This window comes from Hyalella azteca, unplaced genomic scaffold (assembly GCF_000764305.2).
Source record: "Hyalella azteca isolate HAZT.00-mixed unplaced genomic scaffold, Hazt_2.0.2 contig5890, whole genome shotgun sequence".
NCBI lineage: Eukaryota > Metazoa > Arthropoda > Malacostraca > Amphipoda > Hyalellidae > Hyalella > Hyalella azteca.
Window position 1 is genome coordinate 215,843 of NW_025936068.1, and position 12,897 is coordinate 228,739.

Genomic DNA, 12,897 nt, shown 5'->3' on the forward strand with positions numbered 1-12,897 from the left:
TGATATTCATTTTGAATGCTTATAAGTACTCTTGGTTTAACGAAAAAAACAACGTTCCAAAGACTGTTCTATTAAGTTTCCTCGAACACTTTAGCGCAAACTAGTGCAGATATAACATTTGAACAGTCAAATATTTTAGTTGTTAGTGGAGGGAAAAATTTAGTGTCGTCTTTCGGTCTCTCTTTTGATCCATGTACCAATGGCAACCAATGTTCAATGTAACATAGAAATTTAGCAGTGTATAATAATGTATATATTGAGTACCTCTGTTAGAATAAAACATCTTACAGCCTTCGCGCGTTGAATTTACCCAGAAAGTGCTCATACTTTTCCTCAATATAAGTTAATTGATGGCAGGTCACTGACGACATACAATGGTCCATATAATTAACGGGCGTGTTAGCCCGGCATTACCATGGTTTAGATTATCAGTGCAATTTTAAAATTACGTTATTCCGAATCCCGTCAATTTGTCAAACCCTTAAAGGTCCGTTGAACCAGCCTCGTAAGACATATTGAACCCCATTAGACCCGTTGAACCTCGAAAGACCTGTTGAACACTAAAAAGCAATATTTTCCCCGAGACTCCCATTGAATTAAGTTTTCAGAAGTCATCGGCGTAAAAATCTACGTTTTGATTATTCGGTCAGTCTTTTGTGGGTCATTCTATGACGGGCGGCATGTAACATTAAGAATTTGGTTAGACAACCGCTACATCGTTTCCAAAAATTCTTCCTATCATAGGGGGGAATGAGATTCCATTCTAAAATTCAAGTCCCAGTGCTTCACTTTCTTAACTGTCTAAATAAAATTTGTTTCCACATTTCCTTCTCTCATTGATAAGAAACGGCCCGTATCACTACACGCTTCTGTAGAGGTAATGACCGACTACATGAAAAACATTGATCAGAAACATTTCTATTAAAATCGAGGATGAAGATAGCAGACATTCAATTATTTCGAAGAATTAAGCAGTTGTTGCCAACATAAAACACCCAACAAATTCCTGTTCAAAGCCCCATGCACTAACCAATAATTTCATGATAATAAATTCTTTTTTTAGTAGTATGATAAGAGAAGAATAAATTGAATATAGTTTAATATAACAACTTCCACACTCCACGGTTGGTTAAAGCAGGAATAGAACTTGGTCGAAAAAGCACCTCTTGACACTTATTGAATAATATCAAGCATATTGTTACAAAATTGATCCTTTAACAGAATGCACGATAACGACTATCAAAGCAATTGAAAAAAATACTTCGGTACCATGCGAGTAAAAAATGTTAGGGCACCCATAACAATTTTAGAAAAAAATTAAACGAGGATAAGAAATAAAATGTTTTGAAACCTCTTTGGCATAAAAATTTTACTTTAAAGCGTCAAATGAAACTAAACCGGAACAACCCAGCAACAAATTCATCTGTATGATCTTCAAAATTCACGAAACGTGACATACCTATAGCTAACCAATGAAAAAATCATAAGAAATTCCGTTAGTAATTTAAAAGACATAATAAAAAACGGCATTTCACACCATAGTTTCCATTAGAATACAAACGCTGTAAAATCTACGGGCAGGAATTTAAAAATAGAGGAACGCAAACGGTATTACTAATTTTCATCATCGCTGTCAATTACAGCCTTGGTCCTGTGACGAACTATAGGCACCTGGTCATCGTCGCTATCCTGATCGGTCTCATTCACACCGCGCGTGGGTTCCAACTTGCGCATTTTGGTGTAATCGTCGGACGCTTCGTCATCATCAGAGTCCAAGATCCGCGCTCTTTTCCTGGAATTTTGGCTATCGTCTACCGCATCGTGAGCACCGACGGCAGCTGAAGTCGAACTTTCCTGTGAGTCGTTGCTCGCTTCATCGTCGGTCTGGTCGATTAGTATTCTACGTTTTTTCGACGCCCCAGCTTTGTGCTGAGAATTTAGCAAGGCATCAAATGTATCTGACTCGACTTGCGAACGTTTTTCGCTTGTTTTGGGAGATTTATTTCGGTCAGACGTATACAAATTGTCATCGTCTTCGTTGTCGCTCTGCTCCATCAGTATTCTGCGTTTCTTCACATTTTTAGGAGCAGCTTTAGAAACAAGATCGTTGAAAGTATCCGAATCAAGTTTTTGGCGCCGTTTAGTTATTTTCTTAGATTTGAGATGCGGCGAAACTAATGACGAATCAGAATTCAATTCTGAATTTGAATCATGTCCGATGAGTGGGGAATTACCGCGATTTTCTTTTTCTTCGTTGACGTCTGATCCGTCTTCAGTTTGTTCCGGACAAGAACTTTCAAGTGGCGTTTCCAAAACTTCATTATTTCTGAACGATTCTGTTACAGAAGAGTCTCCCTCATCACGGTCAGTAGGAGACGGAAGTTTTCCTTCAAGTCCTTGCGACAAATACTGCACTCTTTTTCTGAGACCTTCGACTGACAATTTCTCAGGCACTCGCCAGAACATTTCCTCGTGATTTTGAGGCGGCTGGATCCCAATAATTTTCAGAAGCGACTGGAAGCAATCATCATCGATTGCTTTCGACTGCTCATCGGACACGGCAAGGATCGGAATAGGGGAGAAATCGCCGTCAGACTCCCGATCGTCGGCGACTTCTTGAAGTAATTCGACAAGCCATGAGACAGCCTCTCGGTACCCCGAGTCAAAAACTTTTTTAAGCGCGACAGACACGAGATGAGGAGTAACAACAGGTACAGCATTTGTGGATTTTGAACGGACAGTCCCAGTAAGTTCTTGTTCATCATCTTCAGAGGATGATCCATCAGAGTCATCGACGACTTCTGAATCGGCGCCATCGTCCGAATCGCGATTGGCTTTCAAGAACTGCTCTCCGCTGTTTTTTCCTCTTGATTTATTCTGTTTCGCCTTAGGAATCCTCTTCCGTCTCACTTCTTTCTTATCATCGATTAAACCTAATTCCAATAGTTTTTCGATCACGCGATGCTTAGGTTTGCGGTTTACCATGAAGTCCAATATTCTAGACATTGGGTCCATGGCATCCTTATGCTCCTCATAAAGAACTTTGAGCTCGTCCAGTTCCACGTCCGTCCACTGGTTAGCCATCACGCGAGTTGGCTTCTTCCTCAGTTCCTTTAAACTTGCAATCAGGCCCATGTCTTTAAGTTTCTTAATAACCATGCGCCTAGACCGGTCTTGTCTGATCAAGCTTTGAACGATGCGATCAGCAATGTCTTTTGGATCGTCAGCATCGTATTCGTTATCTTTGAATTCGTTATACAGGCGTGTTAGTTCGTCTTCTTCCTCTTCACTCCAAAGACTTTTAACAGCCTTAGATGTCGATGGCCCATCGTATCCACACTCTATGTCGACAGCCTCTTTGTAAGTTTTCCAGAAAAGAATCTCCATGAAAACTTTTGGATTGGTTTCAGCTATTGTGAAGAACTGTCGCACGATGTACTTGCCTAACTTCGCGATTTCAGAGATTATTTCACTCGTTTTTCGAGCTGGGTCCGTCATGGCCTCGTGAAGAATGACAAAAATTGAAGCCTGGAAAAGTACAGCTGGTAGTTTTGCGTCCCATGCAATGCGGTGAAATAATTTGATGATGCAGCGGTTTGTGTGGTCGCTGTTACTCGAATAACTTTTAAATAGCCATGTGTAAGACTGCAGGATTTTAGGGTGTGCAAATCTTCTCACAAAAGCCGGGAAGTCCAACTCTCTTTCACTCATATGAGCAGACTCCTCGACAGCATGAACTTCTTCCCTTTCTTCTTCGTCGTCGTCGTCATCTTCCACCTCCTCCTCTGGAACTTCTGGAGTTTCGGTTTGAGGGGTGGGATTTAGATCCGCCATGAAGACTTCTCTCAAACACGCAAGTTCGCCGGCGGCGTCGATATCTTTCTCACCAAATACGTCTCCTTCCGGCCACACTTCCCTCGAGGCTCTGAAAAGTGCAACAGCTTTGCCCAGTTCTCTATCACGCAGCAAAGCATTGGTTTTACGCATGGCTTTCTCCTTTTGCTCGTCTTCTGAAAGTTCAGACACGGCATCAAAGGGAACCATTACAGGCAACTCGCCAGCTTCACCACGTATAACGGACGAGAGCTCATCAGCCAACGAACTCCAGATTTCCTCTAGCTTTTCTGGAGTCGGAGGCAGACCGGCCTTTTTCTCTGGTTTCCTTTTATGGCTGCTCTTCTTTCGCTGAGGTAGCTGAACTAAAAGGTGCTTGGTTTTCTTGCACATGCCCTCTAGCAGCTTTAGAAAAACATGAGTTGTTTCAACAAGATCTTTGAGGTAAGCTCTACTCATTTTGGAAGGGTCATAATTCAGTAAGAGTACAAGCGGCAATTCGCGATATTCGACGACGTAGAACATCTTGCTCTTGAGAGCCAATGAAGAATCTCTAACTGATTGATCGTTTGATTTGTCCATTGAGGCCAACGTCATCATGGTCTCCTGATAGGCCCTGAGACCGTTGTGCATACGGCGGCTCCACAGCGGGATTTTCTTTTTCTCGGTGGTCATCATTTCGTGATACGTCTCGATATTCGTCTGAATATAATGCACAGACTGAATACTCAATGTTTCGCTCACGAGTTCAACTTTAAACTCATGATGTCGGTTGAACTCCATGAAGAACTTCATAGCCCACAAATAGTACGACTCATCATGTTCTTGCACACGAGCTCTATTCAAGTTATCCTTGACTATGCTCATCAGGTTATTATATGCACCGTTCAGAAACTCCACACAAAATTCCTGCAGGAAAAGTCGGATTGCCAGAGTAGACCGCCTCGTAGTTGATGAATCGGGCAAGGGAGCACGATTTTTCGGGATCTTTTTGCCTCTTTTGTTTTGATCAAAATCCAAGGCACAGACATCGGCCAAGGGCTTATGCGCAATCACGTCGCGGTCACTGATGCTCTTCATGTTTTGGATGCAGAAGGTGCCTCCGAAGCGGGAGTGTCGAGCGTTGTAGTGCTTGCGGGTCTGTTGTTGGCGTCGCGCCTTTTCAGCCTCCCGGGTCCGTACCAGNTAATTACCATAAACCTCAGACCATTTCTTGATTAATTACCATGAACCTCAGACCATTTCTTAATTAATTACCATGAGCCTCAGACCATTTCTGTAATTAATTACCATGAACCTCAGACCATTTCTTGATTAATTAACATGAACCTCAGACCATTCCTTGAATAACTTGTCGTATTTTATTATTTAACCACTCACGTCACTCTTCTAACAATGCAAATGATGGAATCATGTAAAGAGTTGTATGCTTACAAAGCAAGAAGATAGTCCAATGAGCAATAATTTATTAGAGGACCACACAGAGACGCAAAATTACAAAATTATATAGAACAGGGTGCGTACAGGTATTTAGAAAAAAAATCCATGACTTTTCCATGACCTACTTCTAGTAATCTTTGAATGTTGACTGAAAAGAGAGTAGAACAAAACTTTGCGGAGCAGAACCAAACTTTGCCCGATCATGTCAAAATGTGTATCAAACCTATGCATCCACTTGTATATTTATTTGATCTTACAATTTTATTGTGAATCCATTTTTCTCCGCTGGATGACTGGATCCCAATGGAACCACTCGGCATTGATGGGTTAACACACGTAGCACAGAAAAACACTTCTTTTTTCTTCATTTATTTGCAAATTCCATGACTTTCCATAACCTGAAATGAAATACCATGACTTTCCAGGCCTAGAAAATGAAAAATCAAATTCCATGACTTTCCAGGTTTTCCACGACCGGTACGCACCCTGATAGAATATAAATTGAGAAAGTTAACCATTGTAGGCGACATGTAAACTGCCCCTTCTATTTTAACAATATGGAAGAAACTAAGTTACTAAGTGCTCTAGTAGTTCAACTCATTTTTGACCCATTTTGTCTCATTCGATCCATTAAATGAATTATAGAGAAGACGAAAATAATACTAACGAAATTAAATTGTGAATTCCAAGCTTCGAAAACAAATGAGCCTTCCTTTCGAAGCGATTGCACGTCCGAGAAAAGAAGAAATCGGGCAAACATACACTAGAATAGAAAGGCATGAGAATTGAGAGGCAGAATAATGCAACCATAAACTCAAATGAAATTTGAAATAATGAAGCCACAAATTTAAATGTAGTTCAAAGGAAGATAAACTATCTTATAAAACGAAAGAGAATGTAGCGAGGTAAAATAATGAAACCATACAATCAAATGCAATTTTAAAGAATTAAATCATCTATTGAAATGCATTTTAAATGAGAGCAACCTACCTTATAAAAGGGAAGATGATATAGACAGGCGGAATATCCAAACCATACACTAAAATACAGTCTAAAATAATGAAACTATTCATTCAAATGCAGTTCAAAATAAGAGACTTTTACACTATAAAAGTTAATAGAAAATAGAGGTAAAATGATGAAATCATACAAAACCCTGACCTGGTCGTGTAAGTCTGCATCATCAGCAGTACGCGTGGTGTCATGCCTGCCGGGGGCAACGGCCAGCACATTACGTAGCAGCACAAGCGCCATCTCGACTACAAGGTTAGCGTCATCATCGCGGTCTGCTCCTTGCTCCAGCCTCGTCCTCAAGATTTCAGATATGCCCGCCCACACACCCGCGTCCGTGAACGCCTCCTGTGGGGAAGGGCAGCTTTAGCACGCATTACCACAGAGGACACCGTGACGACTGACGAGACATCAAAAGCAATTGCTCTGACAATGTTGGAAACGAACCCACAAAGCAGATATGATGATAATAAAGGAAACTTACAACTCAGTGTAAGGATGCATAATGAAAAGCTCACTCTCACAGCTCAATGTATAATAAAATACCGGTAATTAAAGCTCCCTCTTGCATCTCAGGGTAAGGATACTACAAATAAATTTCAATTTATATCTATATATTTACATTTATATCAGTTTTATCACATTTAATAATCTCCAAGATGCAATTGTCCCAGTTTTTAACATTATTCCAAGATATTTCAATTTTCATTTCATTAATTGGGACACATAGTATCACATCTCATTGTCCATGATTTTTTTTAAGAAATCATTTGAAGATGGTAGACAAGTTGATTTGTAACATGTTATAGCAATATAGCTTATTGGTGGTTATTATTAATTTCTATTCTTTGCATTAATTAACATCGAAAAAGTAAGAAAGCCAACCTTAAAGCCTTGTTGCTGAGTCACAAGTCTGAGATACATTTGTCGCCCAGACTTGTCTTCAGGGATTTCCTGATGAAAAACCAGGAGAGCAGGAGTGGTGAGGTTAACCAGGAGACGCAGCACCAGGTCCAGCAGGACACCATCACTATGGTGCTCACGAAGGAGTGGTAACAGATCTGTCTGAAGCACCCGGGTCTCACCGAGCGCAAGACGAATTTGGTGGCTACTGTCATCACGACGAAGATATCTGTGGCATGTTAATGGCTTGTGTTATTTTGATTACTTCTGACTATTACTAGGCAAGAGAAATGTGGAGATCTAACATAAATATAAAGGTAGGCATTTGTACAGCATAAGAAGAAATCATTTTTCAGAGCATTACCAGGCCAGAGAGAGCAAAGTGGCACTAATTGCCTGGGATCAAGAAATTCTAAAAACCAGCATGTAAAACAGTACTTATTACATAAAAAATGTGAACTTACAGCAGCATTTTAATTCAATTTAAAGCAATTTCCTGAACTAAATAATGCCTCTGTTAGTAGGCCAAGAAAATTAACTGTGTGCTAAATGTGAGGAATAAATTTTGCAAGACTACTTAAAAACCAAGTTAATTAAGAATTATCAAAATTTATCAACTCCACTCAAACTGTCTTTATTTAAGCAGAAACTAATCAAAGGAAACAAAGTTTTCTAATATTTTATAGTCAATAATTTCAATTATGTATAATTAAACTGATATTTGATCATTGATAAACTGACATAGACCTCTAAAAATAAACCAGATAATTTACTAAACTAAAGCTCCAGAAACTGTTGGAATTTAAATTTATTAGGATTCCTCAAACAAATTTGAAATTGATATAGATCACAAATTGAATTCCTCAAGACATCTTTTCAACTTACCTAAGCAGATCTCTGATAATTTCAACACATTCAGGGTCACGAATGTATTTGTCTCCATCACTGTAGCCTAGAGATGAACAGGCAGCTACTAGCTCTGCCTCAAGAATGGCTTCACTCATTGCAGTTTATATTGCATGCAAATGTAGTGTAAAAAGACTTGTGTCAAAACAATAAAAGCAACTAAGAAATGCTAAAACTAGAAACTTAAAATCTGCTCAAAATAGTTACAAAATTACTCAAAAAAATTTAGAGTTATAAGTATCATAACAGAACGAAAAAGAAACAGACAACCAACATAATTATCTATTAAATAAAAATATTTCTAAAAGTTCCCGTATTGCAATTAATCCCCACCTAAAGATGTTAGAGTACCAACAACAATGTAAGGCAAAGGTTGATGTTCTGTTGGATGGCTATACACCAATGCCTTCGATCCCAATATTTTTTAGTCATAAATCAGAGCACTCAGTTCTCCAGCGTATATATTCCGAATTTTACACTAGATTTAATCCAGAGAGAAAAACTGAAGCAAAATTTGTGACATTACATTTGCAGTTGGCTTTTCAACAATGTGTATGGTCATAGGAGAAACCTCTAAAATTTTAGATCCTATTCCTCTTGATTTATTGTTTCTATAAGTAGCCCCAGGTCCCCAGCAATTTCTGCTGCATATCTTCCTATCAGTTTCAATTTTAATAATTCATGTTTTTCACAAAATTTCAACACTAACTTGCTGTTCATGATGAAATGCTGGTCATGATGCCATTAATTTATTGATTGGTCATCAAAATAAAGATAAGTGTGAGCAGCATGTAGTGTTAATTGATCTACTAGCTGCATGGGTTGCAAGATACTGCTATTGAAAATCAGGACAGGAAAAACTTGCGCTTGGGGGGTAATTTCACCCATTCTTGTAGAGCTTGCTCAAATTCTTCTGTAATAATTGCCAATGTAAGATATTTTTTGCTGACAATTTTTGAAAATTACCCATGGAATGCAAATTTTTTTGCATAATTTTTGGAAACATAGCCTGGTTTTCCAGACAAAAAAAAAACAGATTTTGCTATTCTGTACAATATTTTTGGCCAAAATTCACATTGCCAGTAGGCATGAAAATCCATTTTCAGAACCTTGACTTCTGCCATTGTTGGAGCTGCAAGAATCTTAATAAATAAATTATTGCCTACCTAATAGGCTACAAAAGTGCATGATCAAGTACCAAGGTTGCAAAGTTATAGAAATTATTCAACTTTGGAACTAGGAGATTCCAGGATTAATGTCAATGCCACTAACATCCCCACAGCACTTGTGTCCTAAAGAAACCCAGCTTCAAAAAGAAATGATTAATTTTGTTAACAAAACTGAGCCACAACTTCCTAGCATGATTTTAAAAACGTATTAGTTATTATGTAACAATCAAACCTTACAATTGTAAATTTGAATGTTATTATCATTTTTTATTGATGGAAAACATGTTGACTAGAGTAGCTACTAAGTAGCAACCTATGCCTCATTGACATTAGGGAACATTCAAATTTGATGAGCAAAATATTTTTTTGTGACATTTTACAATGATTCTTGTGGTTACAATCAAGCAATCAAGTTAGTTTGCTTACAGCATTCAAATATTGAAACTACCATACGCAATCTCAATCTGGAATATTAGGCAGAATTTCATGTAAAAACTATTGTCTTAAAGGCAAATTTTCAAAAATCATAGGTAGATGTTATCATATGTAGGTACCATTTTTGTTTCCTTTGAAGACAAATTAGACCTTAGACAGAGGCCATAAAATTAGTTGAAATTTACTTCAAGCATGCAGGATTAGAATTTCCCTACTTATAATGGAAATCTCATGAAAATTCTACCATGTGACACCAATATTGCAAAATATTTACTGGTTGCACATTCAGCAATCAGCAGTGCTCGCAGTACAAGATTGCTGGTCTGATGTTTGCATGTTCCAATGCCTTCAAGCCCTTCATGGTCTGGTGCTGCCTTATCTCATGGAACTTTGGAAGGTCTGCAGCACGTGTCGGATCTGCCTTCTAGAAGACAATTGCGCTCGTCATCAACAGCGGACCTTGTCATCAGGATGGAATAGAGCTGCAGTGGTGCAGTGGTGACTGGTGACAAGTGGTGAGAGACTCAGTCTCTCGCACCCAGCACCGGGTTTGAGTCCCACTGAGGACAAGTTCTTCCAGGAAGCTCAGCTCATGGTCAACTCAGCCATTCATCAAACTCTAGTTGATAAATGAGTAGGTACCTGGCTTGTCCAGGGTGTTGTGTAATGCAAAAATGGTTCTGGCAAGTCAGCAAGCCAGTGATGGTCATGGAACTACCAGTGGCAGCGTGGCACCGCCACCAAGTGCCCAGAAAAACACTGCTTCCTTATCTAGTTGGCAGTTGCCACTATCAGGATGGGCAATTAGCTACAACAACAACAAGACCAGTGTGCAAAATTTCAGATCAATCTGACAGGTAGAATAGAAAAACCAGTGACATACACGGTACACCATACGCATAGAATGGTCAATGGTAGGTGTTAAATATTGATTATAAAATTTGTAGCTGCATACCAAGTAGCACAGTATAGGCACTATTACTGAATGCTGACAGACTAGAGAGTGACAGTAGCAGACAGTCTGACTGTCTGAGACAGACAAAAAGAAATGCAGTTAAAGAAAAGCATTGTAATGAAACAATGCACAAACTAAATAAATAACAGTTATAACTTTAAGAGTAAGTTAGCATTAGCAACATTTCATTTTTTAATTAAAAATAATAAAACTACTGCCTAGCTTAGCAAATCTGATATAGGTAGCGTAGCCTTAGCCTTAATTTTCAAAAATTGCTAACATCTATACTGCTGCATACGCCCACAGGGGCCAGCAGCCAGGGCCATACGCCATGATATGGTATAAACTATAAACAGTGGTGGGCACAGTTCCGCTAATCCGCTAACCGCTAATTAGCGAAGCTAACTTTTTCTTTATCGGATTAGCTGTTCAGCTAACTTTGAAAACCTTCAGCGGACCAATTAGCTTCCGCTAAATTTAGTTCCGTTAAATGGAAGTCCGCTAAAAAGGTTTAAAAATCTCTGATTTAATGCTAAGTATCGTAAGCTATGTGCCACGCCCACACCTATACTGCAGTCCTCTGGTGGACGCAATGCTGGCGGGCATCACGAAAAGGTTTGGGCCCCTCCTAGAAGACAAGGAGTGCCAGCTGGCAGCGGCCTTCCACCTCAAGTTTCGCCTGTTCTGGCTGGAAAAGCATAATCACAGCCATCTCTGATCTCAGCAGGGTACAGAAGGCCATGGAGACCGCCGTGGAGACAGCCCTGAGGGAGACCGTTGAGGAGGGCAGCAGCACCACCAGGCACCAGCAATGATGAGGATGATGACTTCTTCAGCAGCATTACTCAGCCCATGCCCATGGAGTGCAGGAGGAGGCTGAACCGAGGAGCCACTGGTCATTGAAGTCCAAGGCGCAGAATTTGGTGAAGATCAGGCTGGAAAGCTGCTCGAAGGAGGAATTGACTGACGTTGCCTTCTTGGGCGAGCAGGTGTTGATGAACCTTTTTGTTAAGTACAACACAGCCATCCCATCCAGTGCTGCAGCTGAGCGCCTGTTTTCCATAGGTAAGGACATCTTGAGTGCCAAGAGAGCCACCCTGTCAGATGCCAACTTTGAGAGGCTGATGTTCATGAAGGGCAACAATCATCACCTCGAGGAGATGAAGGCAAAGGGCAAGCCAGAGTAAAAGGAGTGTATTGAGGGCATTGAGGCTACTGCTAACAGCTAAGTCACTAAAGTCAGTAAGTCTGGCAGTCAGCTCGTCATACTCCTGCATCAGTGCAGCGTATGCTATGGCTATGATCGTCGATCGAAGCTGTCAACTATCAATAATATATTGGATAGTTTTTAAGAAGAAGTATGAATTTAATTTACAAATATTTTGTGCACACTGGTACTGACTACTGCGCAACCATTAGCATTACCAATACGTTGCCTGGGCAGCACAGTCTAAATTCAAGCCACCAGGCACGGCGAAGAAGAGTGCAGGCACGGCGCAAGGCGCAAGCTGGAACAATATCTACATCAATTCTGAACTGTCCGAACTCCGAAGACCGATTAGGCGATTACCGAAATCCAAATACCTGAGCCTGACGTCTGAACTTCGCGCCACCTCGGCTAAGCTCACAATAAAAATGTTATTGCAAGAAGCATCTGACATTTATACGTTTTCATTCTTGCATTTTAATATACATATAAGCGATATATAAGTAACATATTGTAACTATTCAATAGCATTCGATACGATACGTATCTTAGTACGATACGTAAACTGGTCCGATATACACGACATTCACGGCTGCTAAACTATAAAAACGCATTCCATTGTCCAGTTTTCTGTTTAAAAAGTCGTGAGAACGACTGGTACATCCAACAACGACGCAGCAGCGTCCCATCTTTAAGCAAAATCTTGAAAAAGACAAGCGCAGAAGATTGAAAACGTGGGCGAAAGCTAGAGTGCTAGACCATGCAATAAATATGACGACCGATCCCACAATGCATCTCGCGAAGAAATTGGTGAAATTGACAACATCTTGACATCTGGTTCTACCAAAGACAACAGCAAATATTTAAGCACACATGCTGCATAAAATAATTTTATCATGAAAGAGCAGTAATTATATGAATAAGATATGCCAAGATACAAATTAGTTTAATGGTCATGCTGTGAAATAGGGAATATTTACCGAACTAGAATTCAACGCCAGAGTTAGACGTTTTTGCAGATGATACGCACTCGTATT

The 12,897-nt window shown here is 39.8% G+C and overlaps 1 protein-coding gene across 1 annotated transcript; it reads right to left on the minus strand.

Annotated features, from left to right (window-relative positions):
* Positions 1-1,065: 1,065 nt before the first annotated feature.
* Positions 1,066-8,286, minus strand: LOC108676357 (protein timeless homolog). The gene is made up of 4 exons (XM_018164423.2): positions 8,074-8,286; positions 7,171-7,417; positions 6,436-6,633; positions 1,066-5,034 (listed from the first exon to the last, which is right to left on the minus strand). Exons 1-4 carry the CDS (start codon positions 8,190-8,192, stop codon positions 1,615-1,617), a joined length of 3,984 nt encoding a protein of 1,327 aa, XP_018019912.1. The 5' UTR covers positions 8,193-8,286; the 3' UTR covers positions 1,066-1,614.
* Positions 8,287-12,897: the final 4,611 nt, after the last annotated feature.